At 40.3% G+C, this 23,985-nt stretch overlaps 1 protein-coding gene across 5 annotated transcripts in view; it reads left to right on the top strand.

Annotated features, from left to right (window-relative positions):
* TRPS1 (transcriptional repressor GATA binding 1) overlaps positions 1-23,985 on the top strand; it is a 218,411-nt gene that overhangs the window by 21,980 nt on the left and 172,446 nt on the right. For 3 of the 5 annotated variants that reach the window (XM_075495161.1, XM_075495160.1, XM_075495164.1), the window contains exons 2-3: positions 18,167-18,325; positions 21,357-22,285. In XM_075495161.1, the coding sequence (XP_075351276.1) occupies positions 18,289-18,325; positions 21,357-22,285 (966 nt within the window). In that variant the 5' untranslated portion in view covers positions 18,167-18,288. The remainder of the gene's footprint in view (positions 1-18,166; positions 18,326-21,356; positions 22,286-23,985) is intronic. The other 2 variants (XM_075495162.1, XM_075495163.1) reach the window with 2 other exon arrangements.

The raw sequence follows: 23,985 nt of genomic DNA, 5'->3' as shown, positions 1-23,985 counted from the left end.
CCTCTTCTTTCAAACATGATTAAAACCAATGAGAAAGGAAATATTTGAAGCGATTTGCAAAGTTATTTGATTTTTATAAAATTACATGGTGTGATGTGCTGTATGTGCCAAACTGCAGACAGACTTTAAGCTCATAAATTAAGTACACTTTTTTGTTCTGGTTTAAGCCCATTGAGACTTCTGCCAGTTAGGTTTGTCTCTTCTGTGATCATCATGCATAATAGTCTGATGTTGCAGATACTTGCAGGAGCATAGCGAAACTGGTAGCATCATGTATGTGGTTTGATTTTTAATGTATAGCATATTAAAGCATATTTTCTATCCCTAAAGATGTTATATGAAACTACTGCAGTATATATTAAAACAGTCACTGGACTCCTAACTAATCTAATATGAATAACAAAGGTACATAATAATTAATGCTTAAGAAAAAAAATCCTTTTTAAAAATAGAAAAACCCATATTTAAAAAAAAATACTTAAATATTTACCATTTAAAAATAAGACTTTCAGATTTTGATCTGTGTTAAAGTCTAAGTCTACACAGCTTGATGTACTGTTTGATTATGTTTATTTACCTATTCGCTGCCAAAGTTTTAAGTCAAGTCACACCACAGTCCTGGTGGAAATGGCTAGCTAAACACCTGGAACCAGTTTGTGGAAGTGATTAAACTGGCTTTTGCCAGAGGCTTCCTCTGCTGGTGCAGTGACACTATTTTCTCCATTTTACATTCTGCTCAGTGACTCTCATTTTCAAAACTAAGGTTACCAGGGACTGGGAAAAAAAAGGGGGGGGGGCAAAAGAAAGGTTATTTTCCTTTTCCATTCTATGGATGAAAATAGAGCATGAGATGATGAAATCTGTTACTTCTAGAATGTGATAAACCAAAACAATTGGATGAACAATTGTACAGTGAACAAATCACATGTGTAATTCTTTGCTTAAATTAGTTTTAAATGCAAAACAGGTTTTGTAAATGTCTTTTTTTTTCTTTCTTGTATACCTCGGGCATCATTGAACTGACGAGCAATACTTGAAAGACCTTTTTAATGATTTTTAATTTAATTTCAGCTTTCATAAACCATAAAAAAACTTACTATCTAGTAAATACAAAATATGGAATGAAATCTGTAATACGTATCAACATAAAAACATGTGTAACCACAAAAGATTATGTTGAGCTGTGTAACTGCTTAATTAAGTGCATATAGATACGATGTATACAAGTTACTATCCAAAGGAAGACTCCTTCCTTTGATAAAAAAACTAGATTTAGTTACAGCTGACATGTTTTAATAATTATTTCCCGCATTGTCACTTTTCAGAAATACAGCAAAAACATAAATAATTTCTTTTAACCTCATTGTATGTGTATGTTGAAGTTTTGGCCTGCCATTTAAGTTAAAATAATTTCTTTTAACCTCATTGTATGTGTATGTTGAAGTTTTGGCCTGCCATCATTAAAACTGGTGATGTATAAGTTGCTGTGATTAAAGTCTATATCTGTGTAAATAACCATGAGTGCAAATAGGGCAATGAATTTGAAATATGCTGTGTACCTGTTCCTCTTTGCTTTTTGAGGATTTGGCAGAAAACTGTATTATTTCATTAAATCAGTATTGTGTTGCGTGTATTGGATGGTGTGCAGAAGAAACGCTAAGTGCTTTTTTTCAGATTACGTAAATGTTTTTGTATTTTCCAAATATCCCCTAGTTGGGGTATTATATTAAGTCGATAATATCGCCTTCCTTCCTCATTCTGAAATTCTGAGCGGATTTTTGATCCTGATCTTCAAATTCTGGGACCTGCAGAAGGTCAGACAAAATTGTTTATGTAACATGAGTGAAAATGCCGGGGAGGATTGAGTCCAGCCTGGATCTCTTAATATCTTGAGCAAAGGCTGTGGAAATACGGATGTATGTTCATATTCATTAATTACAGAACATTAAGAAAATAAGACCAAATCTAGAAGACCTCTCGTAATTAATCATGGTTTTTGCCAGAATAAAATCCACCTCTGACTTCTTGTGTGCCTCTTGCAATAAAGGCTGGAAGATACTGTCGGGCTGAATGACCAAAGCTTTGTGCTCAGTCTACCCACGGGGTAAAACAGTGCCAGATGAAGACCCCTGACTACCAAGCTGAGAACTATTAAAAGAAAAAAAACCCAAAGTTGTCACAGCTGTGTCCTTTTAAGGTCAACACCAAAAAGAGTCTTGTCATGTTGACAGAGGGAGATGACTTACTGATGTAACCCAGGGCAAAAGAGATATGCAATAAAAATAGTGTTACATTTCTGTTTGATAGAGTGACTTCTCCTGACAGCTTACAGAGAGAAGCAAGCAAAAAAATGCACTGAGTTAGTTACTGTGACAGTGAAGCTGATAAATCACATGGAAATTTGATTGTGCCAATTCCCCTGGGTTTTGCAGCCTGCATTTTGCTATTTTTAATAAGGACTTACATAAATTGGTCAAAATATGCCAGAACTTAATTTCACTGAACTAAAACTCCTTGAACTACCTGGTAAAAAGGTAAACATAAACTTATAGTTAATTTCTAATAGTGTTGTTCTTTATTATTAGCATTCAGATATGGACATGGGGAAAAAAATAGTTGATTAGACTTTCAGCATGCAAGTGGGCTTTTATTTTTAGAGAAAAGCATGCCAAAGATAGGATTCCCACTCGTAGAAGGAGGTTCCCAGGTGGAAGGGGAATGGATCGCTTGGTGTGGACCAGTTCATCACCTTTACATGTGGTTTCTGTGTGGTATGGACAGTTTCTGTGTGCATTTTATATGTATTTTGTGTGCATTCAGTCAATGTGAACTAGTAACTGCTTTTCTAGCCTGAACTCCCGTGTAACACGGCGTACCAAATTCCACCCAGAGTGTAGCTTCTGCTGTGTAATACAAAAGCTGAATATCATTAGCATATCTTACAGAAGTATAGTTTCAAAGCATTTTAATGACAAGGAAGGCATTATAATCCTCCCCTGCGTGTTATTTAATGAATCAGTTTGCTTGCAATAATGATTTTACTTTCCTGAAGACAGCACTTCCATTTCCTGGCAGATAGAGATTGTTTTCTCCTGAAAAATCCCCCCCCCCCCCCCCTTTTTTTTAAAAAGTCTTTTTAACCACTCCCTTCTTTATGCTATGGCTTATTTTCATTCACCCACACCGTTTCGGATGGTTTTGCTTTCCCCGTCCACTGGCACGGAGGAGTGCGGACGTGCAGGAGCCCGGTTGCACGGGTGGGCGGCTGCGCCTGGACTGCACGCAGCCTTCTCGCGGTGGGGCAGACGAGCCGTACGGCCTCTGGCCGCGGACCTTCAGCATGGTGAACTGCCTAGTAGTGCTTCTGGGGTGAGGAGCAGGTAATGGTTTGATCTGGACTCTGCTGGAGGTTTTTCAGGTGTGTGGCCCTTTCCCGGTTTGCCTGGGACTAGCGCTAGTACAGTTCCAGCGTTGGCTGAATTTGCAAAGGAGACGGGACCTGGGCTGGAAATACGCCGGGGAACGCTCTCCAGGGCAGAAGTGAGCTTTGCTGATCCCAGCCTGCGCCGCCACTGAAAGGGACAGTCCGGCCTCCTGCCAGCCCCGGGGTGCGAGCAGGGCGGTTTGGGCCAGAGCGTGGGTGCAGGCGCAGGGCAGGGCCTGGGCACGCAGGCGGCGGGTGAAGGAGGGGCAGGGCTCCTTCAGGCCCCGCGTGGCTTAAGCCCATCGTGAAACTGCGCCCGCAGATCCCGGCTGCTGGGTCTGCCTGCGGCGCCCTCCGCTTGACTTGGTGACAGCTCTGCTCCCACCGAGGAATGTCACCAGGCTTTACTTTGAACTCTGTCAGGGTTGCCCTCTCCTCCGCACTGTACCTACTTAGTGGGGGAAATCTTGAATCTCCACGTTTTTCACAAGCAGAAGCAAAAACTCCAATTTATTACCGGGGAAAAAAAAGCTTCGTGTGCTATGTCAGGCAGAAATGAGATGCCGGAAAGGCCTGCCAAATGCTGGATTATCGAAGAGCCCTGGTTATAGCAAACAGTATGTACCATAAATACATGTTGAAATGCATTTCAGTGCAGCAGAAAGAAGAAAAACCAGTAGTGGTATATCGTGCTATCATGGAAAAAGAAGAAACTTAGAGCAAATGGCCTGGTGTTTACACAGCTAAACCAAAATAATGTGTGAAGGTTGGTCAGGCCCAAAGGAACCCCATAAGAAGCTTTTTAGGAATTGTAAGGGTTGCGTTGGTCAGTTTGACCACATAAGGCTTCTCCGCTTAGCCATCTGTTGCCATCTTTGTTTTTGCATTGTGAATTATGTGAAAACAGGGGGGTTGCAACAAGCCGGGGAGACGGGGTGGCTCCACGAACGAGCAGGGAGATGGGTAGCATTCTGACCCCCTTGAATCAGAGAAAAAGCTTCCTTTTTCTTCAGCAGAGAGAGCAGCAGGCATCACCTTTTACCTATTTCTTTTCATCCACATAGATTAAATTCAGTTGAAAACGGCAACATTCAGAATTTTAACAAGGGTTTTGTCTTACCAAAAAACCCCCCAAACCAGCAATCTTTCCATCTTTTTTTGATGACTAGCAAGGTGTAGTCTCAAACTGCCTGAACGCTCTCTAGGTCCATCCTATCTGCAGACCTCTGTCCCACTCGGGCTTTGTGTACAATTTACTGAAAGTAACTTTACCTCCCCCCCCATTAAATGTAGCTCCGGTTGTCCTGGCAAAGCAGTGTGGGCAACCCTGGGTATGTCTTTTGTCAGCCTATGGAGAGGGCTCAAAAATTGCCTTTCTAATGACTGAACTGCCTTTAAAATACAAAAAGAACTGTACAATGCCTGTTTGGGGTATGGCACAGTCACACATATAAATGACTATAAAACAGATAGTAAGGATGGAAGGGGCTTCTTTTTGACAAAAGCTTTGATACTGGTAATGTTACAGTTAGTTCCTTCTGCCCAACTAAGAAACATTACATAGCTCGTATTTTCTTTGGAGGTGGAAGATATTGTCTTTTTAAGACTATTGGCTTTAAGGGAATTGCAGAAGGTCACTATGAAAATAAATATATTTTTTAAAAAGGATGGAGACAAAGAATAGCCTTTTCCCCATCTGCTTTTGAGGAAACAGTGCCCTTGCCTACATTTTTAAGGAGTAGTGGTAAGGCCCTGCATACCATGAAAAAGTGGATTCGTGTATGTTGTCCTGAAGTTCTGTGGGAATTGTGAGCAGTGGGTAGCTCTTTGAACATCAACCACCGTATGTAATCCCTTTTATAAAGTGACCCACCTTCATCCTAAAATAGGTAGGGGTTTTTTTTGCCTTGACTGCGTTTGGTGGAAGGATGTTTCATAGCCTCACTGCTTTGTCAGTTAAAACCCTTCCTTCTCATTTTCAGCCCAAAGTTAATCATGGCTAGTCTATTTGTTCTTATGCCAACATGATCCTAAGCTTTTCCCTCCCTAATGTTTACCTGCTGCTAGCAATCGTGTTGCTAGTCTAAATGAGTTGCACTTCACTTCTTCATTTAGAAGAGAGTCCCATCTTCCATATCTTCATTAATTTCAGTTAAAATCAATCTTTCTTGAACATTATACATAGTTTTCTTAATGTAGTATCACCTGTGACATATACAGTGACATTAATACTTACCTGTTTCTGCTAAAATCCTTGTCTAGGACATCATAAGGTCCTTTGAAGTGTGATTTAGATAGGTTTATAATTGTGGTCAACTACTGTTTATTTTTTTTTCCTCCTTCTTGTATCATTTAGAGTTAATAAGGTCCCAGGGATTGTTATTTCAGAGCATGCTCTCTTTCTTACTAATTTTCATTCCTCATAACTCATAATACAACTTTCAATAGTTTTCTGTATGGTATCTCAGTACTCCTCTAGATTGAAGATACCACAAAACTTTTCATCATCCAGTTTCCTTAGTACTTTCTGTATAAACTCACTTGAGTATTTGTCTTGTTAGGTCATCCGTGATGCAGCTGTTTGAGACAAGGCTTTAGACCCTGATGGACTAGTTCAAATGGAAAGAGGTGACTTGAGAATAAAGTAGTAGAGTTTCAGTCTCTGCCTTGTCATTTGGCCTCAAGACCAGGCTCACTTCTTGATGAGTGTTATGAAAAGAGTATAAACATAGCCATGATATGGCTGTTTTGGAGTGGGAGTGGTTAGCGTATGATGCTACTTTTCTGAGGACACAAAGGAAATTAAGAGACATTTCCCAGTCCTTGGCTACTCATCTAACCGTAGGACTGCCCCTCCTCTCTTTTAATGATCTACTATTTTATTTAAGGAAAAAAAAAAGGTGAAATAATAATGAAAAAATGGCTTTACAAACCAGAGCAGAAAGCGCCTCTTTAATATTGCAGAAATGTGGAGTGCTTGTAGGAAGCCTAAGCCAGCAAGGAGCAGTTGCCGTATCTCTCTCGCAGGTCAGGCACCCAATCCTGATCTGCTGGATGGCGCGTGTTGCGCTTCGTCTGTTCGCTTGGGTTTCTACTGATGGAGTCCAAAGTGCGTAGGAGAATGGTGCCAAACCAGATTTTCTGACGTGTAGTCAGGATGTTGCCAGGGTGTGTATTTGGAGCTGAGAGCTGCAGAAGTGTATCCCACAGTTTAGATGTACCCATGATCTGCTGTTGGATTTTTCTCATGTAGCAAAGCAAGTAAATGCCAGGCTGTCTGCTTCAGAAATGCTGTGTTGCCACAGTATCTTATGCTGATAGACTGTTGTTGATTAATCTTTCGAGTAGTCTTTGGGAATTCATTTTCTATCAGTGCTTAATAATTTTCTCACTTTAACCCGTGTATATTTATAATTACAGGAAGCAGTTCAGCTGACAGTGAAAAGAAATCCCTGCCTAGTGCTTTCTTGTGGGTTTACTGTTTCCAGCTGGCACAGCATCGCTGTGGCGGTGTGAGCTTGCACAATGGTCTTCCTTTTGCTCATCTTGATGCCTAAACCATTGACATTTCCTCACTTCTTGAATCTCAGTTACAGGGTTCACATGCCAGCTCCAGCACAGCCTAAGTCCTATTTCCTTTTTGCCCTATTCAAGGACCAAATTGACTTGTGGTGCTGTGAATTCAGGGCAAAACGTGGGGATTTGCAGAAAGTGATTAGCAGCTGGTTACGGGTATAAAGGACACAGGCTAATTTGAAGGGCCTGCGTGTACAATTAAATGTGTGTACTTGCCACGTGAACAAAAGTCCTAGACTTTGCACACTTTTGCTATAGCTAAAACAAAAGGTGGTGTCTTTTCTGTTTTCTCAAACCTGATGGAGGTTTGAGAAAACAGAAAAGGTTTTTTTTAGTGAGTGTGAGCAAAAAAACAGAAAGTTTTTTTTAGTGAGTGTGAGCAAAATCAACAGGTACAACAATGTTCCTATTGTTTCTATTCCCCACACCTGCCTAAAGAAAGGAAAAAAAGGAAAAAGGATGTTTCTTTAAATCCAAACAAGTCTTAACTCTCTCTGCCTGTGATGAGTGAACCACTGGGTCTGCAGCACGTAATCTTTATTCCACTACCTGCTGTAGACTTGCTGTTTCTCAGAGTTTTATATGAAGTTTTTGTTGCTGATTTTAATATTTTCAGGAAGTTTCTGAAGTCCAGTCTCTCTATAATGCATCCTCTTTTTTTTTTTTCCTCCCAAATCTTATGTCTCATTCTTCTTCTGTATTTCCAGTGATTTACAGTCATGATTCAAATCATAAACATAATGAGACATTAGGCATTGATATGTCAAGCTGTTAGAAAGACGCAAGGGAGATGGTAATTTTCAGTAATTTTAGAGTCTAATCAAGTGTGTGTACGTTGCCCAGATTACAGCATACTGTCGAATTACACAACTACCCTTTAGCTCAGATGCCAGTAGCGTTCTAGGTAGACAAAGTTCAGTTTGGGCTAAAGAAGCCACATTTTTTTTCTTCTGGGATTTGCAGTTTCCAAGCCCCCACTGCTTCCCGCATTTGAGCCTGGGAAGCGAGAACCAGCCGGGCTGTGCGTGCGCGGCGTTGCAGGTGCCGCAGCACGGGCGTACCTGCAGCACCGCCGGTGCCGTCGGTGGTGTGGGAGCGCGTTGCTCTGCTCACTAACCGCGCTACCACCTCCGTGCCCAGCCTTTATCCCTGATGCCGTGAGCGTCATACAGACTTATTTGCGGGGTTGAAGTGAGACAAGCATGCCATCTTGTGAGCAGGCAAAACGGGAACGATATGTAGGTTCTGCTGTGTGCGGATGTAGAGCGAGAGTCACGAGCGTAGATGTTGGGCGTTTTTGTTTCAGATTCAAAGGAGATCCAGAGCTGCAACAACCTGGTGTGTAATAGGATGGGAAATCAAATCGATGCTTTAGATCTGGGAGTCATAAAGAGTAATTCTTTTTCTATTAATGGGCCAAGGCCTATCAAGATGCTGAGGGATTCAATGATACAAAAGGTTATTTTTTAAAAAAAGGAAGACTCGAGTCTATGTTTGGTTTGAACAGTAGATTCTCATGCTGGGGAAGACCCTAGTATCAGCTGCTTCACAAATACATGACTTCTGTTTATTGCAGTCTCTGTTCTTTATGTCATGTATGCATATATACGCTCATCTTGTTATCTACATGCAAATGGTTATACGAATGTCTTATGACATTAAGATTTTTATCTGTGTGATCTTGGGCTGTTCTCATTACTCACAATAAGAGAAGCCACGGACAAGTTATGCAAATGATTTCTAATTCCTCTCATGTATTCTTTCAATACATACTGCTTAACAAAAGAATTGTTTAAGAGATGCTTAAATTTAATTGACTCTGATTTCATCTCTGTCTTCTTGTAAAGCAAGGCATCTTTGCAGCATAAATCCAGTTGTACCAGATTTCAGGGGATAAGAAATGTATAGCTAATACTAATCCCTAAAAAATGGCTATATCTATTGCGAAACATTCGCTACAGAATTATCACAGTTTTGGGGTCCTGTATCAGTTAATCAAGTAATTTTAGAAGCTGGATTCTCTCCTGACTGCTAATGGTACAAAGATCACTTTTGTAGCCTTATGTTTCGTGGTTTATCAGATCAAACTGTTACAGGAGTAATTATTTACTCTTGACTAGTCCCATTTTGGGAAGAATCTGCACGCTGATGTGTGGATGAAACATTTATCTCTTGGGTTGTTTGAAATAACAATTGTGGATGTTCTGAAGCTGTTCCTAGATTGGAAAATTAGAAGCAGCCCTAGCTCAGATTGATTGGCATGGGGAGAGCAAACAGCAACAGATTATTGATTGGGCAGCAGCTAGCTGAGCCGGATGACATGATCTATACTCAGCCAACTGGCTTACATTTGGCAGTCCTTTTATTCAGTTGTGGTTATCTTGCCCCATCTGTGTTGGACTCTCAGCTTCTCCACCTAATTGGCTGTGTTAATTTGTAGCCCGCACCTTCAGATCTCAGGTACATCCCAAATTCCTTTGCACAAGTTGCAACATTACTTCAAAGAAGGTGCTGTTGTAGCCTCTGCAAATAATTTTGGGACTTTTTTTAGACTCCAATATGCCAGTGAACCCAGAAGTTGCTTTAATAAGTTGCTTTCTTTAGAAATGAAAACATGGCAGAAGCTTTCCATTTTTGTGGGATATATCCCAGTGCAACAAATCAGCCCTACATCGTTGCCGGATATTTCTTAAAACTGGTGAGGTACCGCATTGGGAATTGAGGTGGCAAGAAGGCAGCTCTGAGGAGGAAGACAGGAGCAATGCGGTAAGGCTCACTTGCGTATAGGGGATTTTTGAGAATGGAAGTATTGGCGTAATCTGTGGTTGTACCTCTATGTAACTTTTTTTTAGAGAATTTCTTCTAGATATTTTTTTTAAGGAACATTTAGATGCATTATTGATGGAAAAGAGATAGTGTCCAACTCATTTCAAAATATATCTTCAGTGGGAAAAACAACTGTCCACTTCTGTTTGTTCTCTGCAGACTGCAGATTTCTACTCAACTGCTACCGGTAGTTTTAGTGCCTGTCTATACATTGCAGTGTGCAGATTCTGTAACCTGTGTTGTTCTTGCGTTTGTGGAAATTACATATTTAGCGCTCAGAAAAAAAATCAATTTTTAAATCTTTTTTTGTATGTGTTTTATGATCCTGGCAGATTGCCAAGGTTTAAATTAAATTTCCGATGTCTGTATGGTCGAGGCTAATGTGAGGGCTTTTGGCACTACCCCTTCATGCAATAAAGAATCAAAGCCAGTAGAGTAAGAAATCTTCTATCAAAAGCTGAAAGCTGGATTCATAAAATCACTTATGCAGGCATTATGAGATTTTCCCATGGAAAGTTTATGTGGGAGTTGGGCAAAAACTGATTCAAGAACGGCATTATTTGCACTGTATATATTCATCCAGCAGTCAACAGGCTGACGCTGGCACCCCTTGCCAGTTTTAAAGGAATGCCAGTGCTCGCTACATGAAGCTGCTGCAAAGCCACATCAGCAGAGTCTCGAGGAGTCTCCTTATTCTTCACCCTCCTTCCCCATTTCTGACCAGAATTGAAATGGGTAAAACAGAAATCATATTCCTCATTGAATACATGCATTCGATTCTTATGGCTATCTGAAAAATGCTTCTCTGTTTTAAAGGCGTTTCATAACAAAACATTACGGTGGAGGCATTGTAAGAGTAGCTTTCTCATCAGCATTTCACTTCATTCCTCAGCTTAAAAAGAAACATAAATAAGAGATAAAAAGCGCAAATAATAGACAGACCACTCACAGTGAATCCATTTGCATTCGCTTTGGTCTTTTTTTTTTTTTTTTCTATTTTACTTTGTTTTGTTTTAAGAAGTGGCTCGGTTTCTGAGTCTGCATGAGGACCATATGATATGTGCTGCAACAGAGAGTCTTTCCTAGTTAATAGGGATGATTCCAAAGGCAAGGTAATTCACCACTGCTTTGGCTGGAGCTAATATTGGGCTCCAACGTCAGTTCTCTAATTTCTGACAAATGGCCAAGATTTCTTGAATAGGCACAGCTTTCTGTTTTGTGTAGGGAACACACAATCCACTCTTTTGTTGTGGTTGCCACTGCTGTTGTTTCTCCCCCATTCACAATGGAGAGTGGGGGTTTTTGTGCCGAGTGGAAAATCAGTGCCAAAATTCTGACTTGCTTATATTTAATGTGATGTTAATTTTTGTGATGGCCATAAAAGGTATAAGAGATTTTGTAATACGGATCCCCCTGTATCCTGACCTCCAAGTCAAGAGGGCATATTGGTGATGAAAGTTTTATCTGTCACAGGCGTATCAAGATGAGAGTTTACTGGATGATTCAACCCAAATGTATAGAAACTGTTTATATAGAGATTGCCAAACATTTTCCATTGCTTTTCTTTTTATCTAAATTCTTGAATATATTACTAAATAAAATAGTCTGTGTTTGGAATGTATGGCTGTGGGATATATGGAAACTCGCAGCATGTGGGGGGAAGAGTTAGAATAGGGAAATATAATAGTTTTGTAAACTTTACGTGAATATAGGTACATCATATATAGACTCAAGATTCAATTTGCTGATCAAAGCATCCAAATAACTTTGGATTTAATAATGTCAGCAATGAATGCTAATATATGGAAATTGAAAAGCATGGAGCAACAATAGCTAGCCACGCTTACCAGTATTACCCTGCAGCATGTAGATTTACATTTTTTTGTTTTGTTTTGAAATCACAGTTTGGAAAATATGTGTTCTTTTTCCCTTCTCCCATACTTCTGAATGTGGGTTCTCCTGAGCAAGCTTAGACAAGATTCAAGCTAAACAACAGGGCAACATCAGAACCTTTGAAGGCTCAGTTTGGATAGGTACCCAAAGCCAAAGTCTGCTTTGATGTACGTGGGCTCAACTCCTGTTGCCCTTGGTTGCCCTCTCTTACCTATGTAACTTGTGTCTGGAAACCCTTGCCAATTTTTTTCTTTAAAAAAAAAAAAAAAAGGACATTTTTGCAAACTCATGTTCATCTTGGTTCTAGTCTGGCTGGAAAATTGCTACAATAATGCCCTCTCCGGTGATGATTTAATATTGCTGTTTCAGGTCCAGGCTGTAGACTTCTGCCTCCTTCCCACTTTTTAGTTTTGATCCAGCTGAAATTTCAACCCCATTTCAAATGGGGGTTTTTTGCCTCTACTTGGAAAGAAAGTTATTTTAACTCTTCTGGAATGCTAGCCAAAACCATCCTTTTTCTCCATTCCATCTGCTCCCCTTCTCCCAAATAATATTTGCTTCCATTTGAAGTTTTGAGCAAGGGAACTTTGATGCCTTTCTCTCATATCGCAGACCTCACCTGGCAGAAAGGAACTGCACATCTTAGTCTTGCTTCTCTCAAAGTCAGTGGGGCTTTTGCTGTTGGCTTCAAGGGAAATAGGATCAGCGCACTGTATTCTTACTGCAAGAGAACAAATGAGTCGCTTCTCTTATCCGTACCTGATTGCTCTTGCCTACAAGCCAGGAGGTCACCTTCATTCCTCACTCTTCATCTCAAGGTAGTACTGTGCTTACCTCTGCCAATACACTCAACTCAGATTCAGTTCTGAGTCATTTGCAAACCCTAAACTCCCATTGTCTTCAAAGGACATTTGGATTATGAAGAACATTGGGTTTACTCAGCCTGAAAAGAAATTGAAACATATGAGACCGCCACACCTACTAGAAGAGAGTTTGGAAAGACAGCGGCTGTTTACCCTAAAGGACAGGATGAATAGAGGGGATGTGATAGATGCGCCCACAGCCTAGAGGATCTTCAATTCTTGCTAGTACAAGATTGAGGGGAAACTCTACTCCATTGATAAGAAGCAAATTCAAAATACTTAAAATACTTGCTCTTTTTTAGTTTGTAATTAGATTGTAAAGTGAGAGCTACAAGAGAACACTGATACCAGGATTGTAGTAATGTTCAGATAGATATTGGGCACTTTTGTAGGAAGTGGGGATATACAGACTTATTTAACAACAAATTGTAGAACGTGAGAGATAATTAAGGGCTATAAACCCTCTTACTCTTCAGAAAGTAAGCCACTGTCTAAATGTTGAGGATTAGGAGCGATTTATTTTTCACAGAGGTAGGTCATTCTTTATCTGTCCATAGGCAGTTGAACCTTCTTTGAAGGATCTGGTATTGGCCGCTCTCCAAGGCAGAACACCAGACTAAATGGACCTCTGGTCTCATCTAATAGGGAATGTTCTACAATCCTATAAAGTGTAATGACAGCAAATTAATAGAATAACCAGAAGATTCAGTGAGGATGGCAGGGCTCTCATAGGAGGTGTCAGCCCTGGCAGAAGTCAGTCATTTCATTGCAGTAAGCAAATCAGGCTGGATTCTCTCTGCGGTGCAATAACAACAGATTGGGGAGCATGCAAAGCAGCATCAATACATAAAAATTAAACTACTTTTAATACTCAAAGCTGAGCTTAGATAAATGCAGAACAGAGAAGCAAAGGCACAATATTCTCTGAAAGTGTGGCCTTTTTATGCTGTTTTGGAGACTAATTTACATACAAATAAAATGTCAGCTTATCCCATAACTGTCATGATAAATTGGAGCATTTAGACTTTTGCACGAGGTGCTCTTTCTGTACCTTATTAAATTACAGGGTCTTGGCCTTTTGCCAAGTGCTGGGGTGATGCTCTCTCTACTGAAATGCATACAGGAGAGGGCTATGGGCCTGGACATCAGGAGAAACCAGGTTCAGTCACTAGGCAGGAGCCTTGCCTGCACATCATCTTGAACACCTTGATTTTTGCATCCTCTCTGTAGATCATATTATTTGTCTGTAGAATGGCAGTGATATTAATTTCCCCGTTTTGCAAGGTTCTTTTGAGGTTTAACAGGTTGTCATGTTTACAGAGTACTTTTAGATGCTTGGTTGGAAGCCAGGGCAAAGCCAATCTTTGCCTTCTCGGGCTCCCCCATCCTGGACGGTTGGCAATGGAGGTCCAGTAGAGCAAGCTCTGCAGCAGGCTAGTAAGAAATGCAGAGCAGCAAACTGCTGTGCTCAAGCACTCTTAAATAAAAGAAGCAACTGCAGAATTCTTCATTTTGGTTGCAAGATAACGTAATATTCCACCCCGTGTTGCCTCTTCAGACAAATCACCTTTTGACTTCAGTTTCTCCTGAAAGTGTCTGCATGATTACCTCGGTAGTGAGCTTAAATTGAATAAGTGTCTGGAACTAAGTTCAAACAATCTGTTTTGAAATGCCACTCCTAAACTCTCTGAAATGACCAAGTGTCTGGTCTATACCCATAGAAAAGGTTAGATTTATTTCAGTGGCTAGATGACTACTAATAAGTGCTGTGCTCTGAAGCATATGGTAATAGAAAAGATCGTTTTTAATTAATTCGATGTGATTTAATAAGAGATTTATTTGATGAGAGTTGTTTGAAGGTGATGACACTTTGTAGCTGAACAGGATTTAAGACGTCCAAAGGTGCACCTTTCAAGATTTGAGGACGATCAATGTTGGGAAAGGAAATGTAAATGGGATGGAGCAAGCTTGAACAGACCGCAGCTTTTTTTTCACTTGTCTCTTTGTTGTAAACTTTGTGGAAAAAAAAAAAATTGCAAAAAGCTCTTGGCAAATTGGTGATCAGGGACTAAACTGAAGAGTCTGCAAATGCAGAAGAGGAAGAGAGGAGGTGAAAACCAACAGTGTTTTGCTATAATACTGCTCTACTTGTGTGACATATAAAGCATGATTTTCTCCTTGCATTTTCTAGATTGATGAAGCTATCATAATTTCAGTGGAGCTTGCAGAGTGTAGAATATCAAACAGATGCATTTTCACCAAATACAATGTCTGATCCTGCCAAATTTTACTGATATGAGGAGGCATGTTCTCCTCTAAGCAATCTCAGGCAGGAAGCAGCGGCCATGCAGTTCTGGGGCTTGTAGAAAAACACATATAGCTTAAGAAGTAATTTGGAATTAGTTTGTCACTTGCTTAGAGCCATGACGTCCCCCGTCTTGTACGGTGTATTTGAAGACACTGGTGCCAAGGGGGAGGAGGTGGTCTTGTTGAAGAGGGAGCTGCTTGTCATTAACTTTATTCTGCCCTCCCATGCTTTAGGGCCTGCTTCTTGAGTTCCTCACACAAAAGGGGTTGTTCTTCCCTTCTCAGCAGAGAAAGGTTAGGACCATGTATCGGTTGTTTTCAGGCAGGCTTGCTCTGAGAACCACAAGCAAAGCTGAGAGAGAAGCGTCCTGTGTGAGGGCCTCTAGCTCTGTGTCCCGCCCGGAGGTGGTGGGGATGTGAAGCTGTACACGTCTCTCTTCTGCCATTTCACTGTTCAAGTATCCACGAGGGAAGGTGGAAAGATGGGAGCTTTAGCCAGTCCTGTACCGCTGTGTCTGAGTCAGGGGGTAGTTTGCATCTAATGTAATCTAATTCTCAGTGAAAGCAGCAATTTCACCTGGAATTTCCAGTGTATTTCCAGATTATTATTATTATTATTGTTATTATTATTATTATATTTTATCATCATTATTATTATTATTATTATATTTTTTGAAAATGCTTAAATTAGAAAACATGCAGGTCTTTGAACTGGGCTGTCCTGGCTAGCTTGTTGACTTTCTGGTTGCGCTGGGCGCGGGCCCGGGCGAGCCCAGCGGGACGGGCTGCGGCGGAGGGCTGGGTGCGGGCTGGCTCCCCGGGGACGGAGCCCGCCGCGGAGATGGTTTCCCAGAATTTCACCCTCTCGGGACAGGAGCTTTCTGGCTGCAGAGCTCGTGTGCCTTACAGCTGCTCGACTGGTGTGTGGAGAGTGGGGACAAGGCTCCAGATCGGTTGGGACTCTGTGTGCTTGATAGAAGCCGGCACTTTGAACACTTAAGGGCTTTTTATATAAAGCACAGCAGACAGTCTTTGTAGCCTGTTTATGTGTAATAAGCTAGGTTTTGTTTTGTGCCTTGTGTTTTTTTGCTGTGAAAGAAAAAGAAAAAAAAAAAAAAAAGAGTGAGAAATTAAAACCACAGCAGTATTTTCCCATGCGGCTGTAGTGAGTATCCTGCCATCTCACATGATCGGCTGTCCTGGTGGGGTGGAGTGTGGGAAGGTGTCAAAATATGTCTCTCAATTTTTTTTTTTTTCCCTTAAAAGGGAAAGCCAGATGAGTGCCAAAAGCCCTGTTCTCTTCTCTAGCCCTGCAGTAACAAACTACATGAGTGTATGTTATTAAGATGATAAGATTAAATTTCTAGCTACTAACGTGCTATCACAACAGCAAAGGGGGAAAAAAGATCTTGAAAAAATTATGAAAATTAGTCTGACGGTCTCCTTTTAATAATAAGATCACTCCCAACCCCAACAGACAGTGTAGGCTGGAATTCCACAGGGCTTTTTTGTGGTCCTAATGATTTTAATAATACTTTGTGCTATGTAGCACCTTTCATTAGAGGATCACAAAGTGCTTTATAGTCACTAATTAATTAAGCCTCACAACACTCCTGTGAGATAGGTAAGTATTAGACATATATTAAGCTGAGACACTGAGAGTTAATGATTTTTTGCTGCATTATTCTAACAAAATGATTGATGTTTAAGCGCCGTATGTGCATTACATGTCTGTGTGTGGGTGTGTAATATATATGAGTGTAAAAGTATTAATTTTACTATCCCTTAACAAAGAGGTCCTACCTGAGCCGGTTGAATATAAATGCGTATTTTCATTTAACTTTTTGTTGCTGCAGCATAGTGACTGATAACATCACAGTCTTCGTAGACCCTTGACTCAGTTTGCTATTCGTCTGCTTGTGCATCTACTTGCGCAAAGATTAGTCAGTGGCATCTCACAAAATTCAGACATCTTTCTAAAGGTATTATTCTGTTAAAAAGAGCATATGACTAAGATCTGACCTAAACCTGCAGTGCAAGCACAAGGCAACAACCGTGCTGTTGCAATAGGCTTTGATGACAAGTCATCACGTTCAATAAAAGTAATGAGCAACAACAATGACCCATTGCGGGAGATGATGATCAGCAGGTAATTAGCCATTATCTTCACCATGCATAAGAAAGTATTGGTTATCAGTATTTGCTTTTCCTTTTTATTTTTAAAAAGAGGTACAGTAGTCACTATGGTAATTCATTATCCTGAATTACAAACTGATTTTAGCAGAAGTTTCCACTTTTTGCTTGCAGGGATAAACTGATGTGATTGTTGAACAGAAAAGTCTGTATCTCGCAGATGAATAAATCGTGTGGAGTAACCTTGGCTGGTTTTGAGGGAAACTATATATAGCTATTAGTATTATTTCTACTTTAAAATAGGTGAAGTTGATCTATCAGGTAAAAAAAACCTCACATGGTTTAAAGGTAATTTCAGCATAATAAAAATAAGATACTAAACCCTGGATTATGGAGCCCAAAGACGAGTTCTGCAGCCTGGACCTTATCCAAAGTTCCCTCAGCTCGAAAGTCTCTTCATTCACATCAGGCTTAGTAATTCTTTTATTTTGGGAAGATCACCATTTCCAGTGACAAAAAGGTAGTTCAGTCCCAATGGCTGTTCATCACTTGGCCTCTTCACTAACAGCCAACAAACGTGCTTATTATTGTGATGGCATTTTTGAGAAGTGGATAGTTGCCCACTTAAAGTAACACCACTAAATTAGTTTCAAGTGGGACACGAGGCAGCCAGCAGATGATAACTTTCAATTGCTGATGGCAGAGCCTGGATATGAACCAGTTCTTTGTATTCCTTTATCCATCCCATTAGGCCAGTCCCATTACGATGCACAATACCTGTTAATATATGTGAATTTTTAAGGCACTTTTATTTTTTACAGCGTTTGTCCATCTCATTTTCAACACATACTTTAAACTTGTTTTAAACTCGTTTTTTGGTGAACATCACCTCTGAGATAATTTTTGTCTCTCTTTCCCTATGTGTTTGTATGTGTGTGTGTACAAGAGTGTGGGTGTGTGTCTGAGAAGGCAGCTACGGAATTTCTTATGCTTGATGGAAGTAGAGAACAGCAGCCACTATTTGTGTAGTGCCCACTAATAGTTGCATGTGAATGTACAACAGGCATAATAATGTTTTTAAGTAAAAACCATATTTTGAATGCATAATTTAGGAAGGAAAACCTTTTTTTGTTTTGTTTTGCAGATATACAGATCAGCTCTCAAAATGTCTTCTGTGTCTTCCGTGCATCTTCTAAGACAATTGCATTAGCCCGCCTGCTAGTTGACTAATAGAATTAATAATTGTAAAAAGCACTCTAAAGCCACATGCCTTATGAAGTCAATGCTGGGTATGATTTTACAAGTATGTGATCCATTTTTTCAAGTGAAATTGTTAACTGAAAACGTTCTTGGCACACAATAAAACATTGTGCAATCTGTTATTTGTCTTAGAGATAATAATTTCAGAGTGGCTATATTCTTTCTGTATCTAACTTATGACTTGCTAGGGGATGGTTTCTTCGATTTAGGAGTATTGCAAATGTAGTTTTATTTACATAATATGTCTCTGAAAAATGATAGTGGTGGAATTTCAGCGACAAAAAAAATACCGTGTCTTTTCTTACCGTCCCCTTGAGTGGATATCAAGCAAATAAATGACAGATGATTTTTCAAAAGCTAAAAGAAAAAAGAGGGGAAAATACTTTTAGATTCAACTTAAGAAAGTTTTTATATTTAAATCCATGTTATCTTCTTTCCTTCTCCAAGTGTAGAATACTGCATGAAAAAGCTCCATTAGGCAGATATGTTCCCCCCCCCCCCCCCTCCATTAACACACAGACTCACAGATATGTGAGGAAAATTTGAACCAAAGTATCTAGATCTGGAGTACTGTCTAGTTAGCCTGTATACAGTCCAGATTTTTCTTTTCTTTGCTTTATAGGGATTTTTTTTCTGTCCTTTTCTGTGACTCTTTTCTGTCAGTTGCCACGAAGATAGCAAAGTCTCTAAACTTTCCTTATCTGCCAAAAATATCTGTAACAAAAACATTTTAAAACATTGCATTTAGTCTTGTTTAATTTTGACTGAGGTAACAGTCACGATGTTTACTTTCTCGATTTTGTGATTTTTCTTCACTGTGTAGTTAGGGCTCCTTTCTCTGTCCTCTAACTGCCATGAATTGCATTTAAACAGAAGTTATTTTAAAAATGGTTTGGGATGTGTAAGCAGGAGAGAAATACAGACTTAGCTGAACACCTACCAGAGATGCTCACCAATATTTTTAGTGTGTGTTAACCAAGAGCATTCATGAAGTCCCACAGAGAAGCAGTAATGCTAAAAGGCTAAGGACTATCTTTATACCTTGAATTATATACGTGCGCATGTTGTTTTAGTAGGCTGAGTCTGTGCTGTAATAGTTCTCTTACCACAACAGGAAATCTTTCTTTTCTCTTAGTTCTGAGTGACTTCATGGTTCAGAAGTTACTAGGGAAAAAAAAAAGTAAAATTCAGTGCATACATATCCCAGTAGGTATGGTTGACATTAAAGAGAAGACACTTGGTTCCCAAGCATGTGTGTCTTCTACAGTAAGGAATCACAGTAGGCATTTAAGAAACCTATTAAGACCACACGGAGTGTCAAAATTTCTGTAACACGAGCTGGCATTCTGTGTGAAAGCCGTCTCGCTGTAGCCCATGCTGCCTGTGGATCGGCTCAACCACAAAGACAACACAGCCAGCCCAAGACACAAGTTGAACACTTCCCCTAAGAAGTTGTCTGTTTTTATCAACATAGCATACAGTGCCCTTTCATGTGGAGCAGATGTAAATAAGAGGATGTACAGACGCCTGTTCTTTTATTTTTAACCTCCGTCCCCAGCCATACTTCTCAAAGTACTGTTTTGAGAAGGTCATCCGTGGCTTTTAAAGGTCTGGATGCAGCACCATTTGGAGCGCATCAGTGCTGCTCCCAGAATCGCCAGGTGGTCCTCCCTTCGCAGAGCAATAGAGATCTCCAGTGCCTCTGTAGGCGCCCGGCCATGGCTGGCCTGGGAACGGGGGCTCAGGCTCGAGCCTGCAGCTCCCATCTCATGTGTGGTACTGCAGGCTGCTGCCACCAGACCACACGCAATTTGGCAAAGAGAAACATCCATCATTGTATACAGCATTGGCAAAGATAAGAGCATAGAAGAAGTTGTAGCACATCTGTCTTCTGCCCATAGCTAGCATGTGAACACAAATGGATCAAACCAGCTGGTGATGAATATCAAATCCAGAACCACACAGCGGAGAGTGCAGGGAAGTTTCATATATATATTTGCTCTAAGTAGGCTGGGGAGGGTGAAGATACGTAGCGGAGGAGGAATTTGGCTTACTACCTGCGTAGTCGGATTATTTGTTTTCCATCATCTCCCCTGTTCAGCTAGCAGCTAACTCACTGGTGGCAGGCTCCTTCTTTCTCTCTGATCCTTGTTGCTGTCCTGTCTGAGCTTTCTGAAGTGGATCCCGACAGTGAACTTGCAGATTTAGCGATAGTGGCTGTGCCTGCAAGGAGGACTGCGCAGAGGAAGGTCCGGCTGTTTAGATCCATGTGGATTCCAGGTGTTTTCGGGGTAGATCCCGACTCAGCCACACAGCAATGTCAAATGTCTGGATCCAGGCCTGTAAAATTTTATTGACAACGGGTTTCCTCATAAAGTTAGTTTCTCTTTGTTTGGCAAATAGAACTAATTACATGAATAATGGACTGTGGGACCAGACTCTAGAATATCCATATAATCCTGTTTGAAGTTTATGGGCAGTAGGAGGGGGAGCTTTTGCTGTAGAGAAACTGATACCTGCTTAGGAAAGATACTTTCTCTGGAACCTCAAAGTTACTTACTTGCCTAAATCTGTCTCCTTCCTAATAACTTGTTTAAGTGCTCCTGAATATGTCTTTTAGGTGTATTTTTGCAAAGCTACATTATATGTAGTTGTACAGTGTATGAACATTAGACTGCAAAAGTTTATTTTTCCCCTTAGTTTTTAAAAATTATTTTAAAGGAAGCTTTCATTTAAAATATTTCTGCCAGACCATTATCTTCTGAAAAGGTAATGAAACCTGTAATTCACTCACTCTGATGGCAGTGTTTTCGTACTTTAAAGTTGTCTTTTATTTAAGTTCAGCCTCAGTGTGATCATTTTTTTTTAATATAAAGTTCCAGTTTTCTGCGTAGACTAAAAACCCGCTTGACAAAAAATTTCTGAAAAGTTGATGTATTCATATAGTTCAGAATGCTTTAAAAAGTGCCAGGCTTATAAGCTGTTATTTATCTTGAATAATTCTATAGGGTTTTTTGCTTTTTTTCTTTCCTTTTTTTTTTTTTTTCCTTTCTTTTTTTTTTTTTCTGTGGTAGATATGGTCCGGAAAAAGAACCCCCCTCTAAGAAACGTTGCTAGTGAAGGTGAGGTACAGACCCTTGAGTCTACAGGTACTGAAAGTGAAGAGTCTGGAAGGAAAAAAGAATTTTCCGCAGAGCAGATGCAAGAAAACACTGACCAGGGTGATGCGGCAGAGTTAAATAACAAGGAGGAACTTTGCACGCATGTCCAAGAGCCATCTTCCAGCATTAAAAAGGACTTGAAAAGCTCAGTGCTGAGTGAAAAGGCTGGCTTCAATTATGAAAGCCACAATAAGGGAGGAAATGTTCCATCCTTCCCTCATGATGAGGTGACAGACAGAAATATGCTGGCTTTCTCATCTCCAGCTGTTGGGGGAATCTGTGAGCCCTTGAAGTCTCCTCAAAAATCAGATGCAGATGACACCCAAGATGTGGTCTGTACCCCGTCAGGAGATGCAGCGGAGACAAATGAGGAGCATCAGATGTCGCCAAGAGCTTCAGATGAAACAGTGCAAGTGCAAAGTGGTCAAAGTGATGGCCAAGGCTCAAGCCCGGTCCCCATGGCCTCAAAAAACCCACAAGTGCCTTCAGATGGGGGTTTAAGGCTGAACAAATCTAAAGCAGATTTGTTGGTAAACGATAACCCAGATCCGGCGCCTCTGTCTCCAGAGCTTCAGGACTTCAAATGCAACATCTGTGGATACGGTTACTATGGGAACGACCCCACAGATCTCATCAAACACTTCCGCAAGTACCACCTAGGACTGCACAACCGCACCAGGCAGGATGCTGAGCTCGACACTAAAATTTTGGCTCTCCACAACATGGTGCAGTTCAGCCACTCCAAAGACTTCCAGAAAGTCAACCGCACTGTGCTGTCAGGAGTGCTGCAGGACATCAATTCCCAGAGGCCTGTCCTACTAAACGGGACTTACGATGTGCAGGTTTGTATTTTCCCAGCCTCCCCGCTTCTGCTAACTGCCTTCTCCGCTGCAAAGTCGGTTATTTGCAAAGCCTCTTCTACCTGCGTGATTAACGTGTTTCATGTAACCCGCTTAAGCCTTAGGAACTGTTTTGGGCTATTTTAGCCAGGCTCTCTGCAGGTCTGCTGAGCATCTTGTACAGTAGAGGAGTACTTGGCTTTTTGACCAGTGATATTTCTGTGTACGATTTAGTCGTGGTGGTAATCAATAGCAAAAGAACTTATTCAGCAAACAGGCAAATTGCTGAATTGGTAATCATATCTGAAGGATTCACTGTCTCGGAAAGAAAAGAGCAAATAATAATGAAAAATAACAACCAGATAGACAAAAGACAGCAGCTGGAAATTAAAAATGTAATCCTAAATTATCAGCTGCCGGGAGTTAAGATTTGGCTTATTGATTCTTTATTAAGATAAAATAAATGGCAAGTCTTGGCAACTCTAAAGTTGTCTAGTGCCAGAAAAACAGGATACACAATGGGTATTTAAAACATTTCAAAAAGTAACAGTAATCCATGCTGTCCTTCATGTTAGTGAGCATGCAAGGAAGGGACTATTGCCTCAGTCATTTTCTCATCTAGTTGGAGCAGGGAAAAAAGGACAGACACTGCTGTAAAAAAAAAAAAATCATCTTATTTTTACCGTGAAAGAGTGGAGTCAAAAGCTTTTTCATGGAGTTCCTGTTAGTTTCTTATCAGCTAATATTAAATTAGTTTAAAAAAAAAAATGCTGCTTTAAAAAAAAATCCTCTCATGAGTGAGCTGAGAGATGGAGTAGGATACCTCAATATTCTATGCTATAAAAAATCGGATTTCAAGAAAAAAACCCCAAGTAACAAAGTTTGCATACAAAACGAGTTCAAATGTCCATCCAATTTCAGGTGTGTGTTTGCATAGGACACGATGTCCGACCTGGTAGTAGTCACCAGACAAAACTCAGGGTACATTAAAATAAAAAGGTAGAAGGTGGAAAATACTTGGTAACGCTTGCAGAGATTGTAGCTATAGGAAAGAAATTTTGTTTGCAAAACAGGTTAAGATGGCTAACATCTAACTTCAAGTAAGAAGCTGAAACCGGAACACAAGTCAGGAACTTGAAGCTTTTTAAGTGATTTAAACTTTTCCTCTTTTTTCAGAAACTCTACAACTTCTTTGTGGAGCAGCAAATCAAACTAAGGTCGTTATTATGCGTAAAAGCTGCAATCTTTGAACTGCTGTCTTATTAAAAGATCACTTCACTGTCTCGTGTCAGACACTCTCTCCTGTCAAACTGTGATTAGAAAGCAAATACATGATTTAGTTAAAAGAGGTTAGAAGTGAATAATGTCAGAATGTGAAATGATGGTTTATAATTAGCACATAGTATGATGTTAATACCTGGATTTCCTGCTATAGTTTCAGTTTGCTGACTCTGGGGACAGCATCTTAGAGCAACTGATCCATGCTGTCAGGAAGACATTCAAACTGGAACAGCTCAGGCATACAGTATAGAGGAATTTGAGTTTCTAAACACACTTTCATTTCCTCCAAACAATTGTTTCGTTAGGTCCTTAGTTATTTATAGGAAAGTTTATGCTTGATTAGAATGAGCTGGACACTTTTCCTATGCAGTGCTTTCAGAAATAAAACAGATGTGTGAGCTATCTCAGTTTGAACTGATAGA

This window comes from Mycteria americana, chromosome 2, assembly GCF_035582795.1.
Source record: "Mycteria americana isolate JAX WOST 10 ecotype Jacksonville Zoo and Gardens chromosome 2, USCA_MyAme_1.0, whole genome shotgun sequence".
Classification (NCBI taxonomy): Eukaryota; Metazoa; Chordata; class Aves; order Ciconiiformes; family Ciconiidae; genus Mycteria; species Mycteria americana.
The sequence above is the reverse complement of the archived record's forward strand: the minus strand, read 5'-3'. Positions and strand labels throughout refer to the sequence as shown.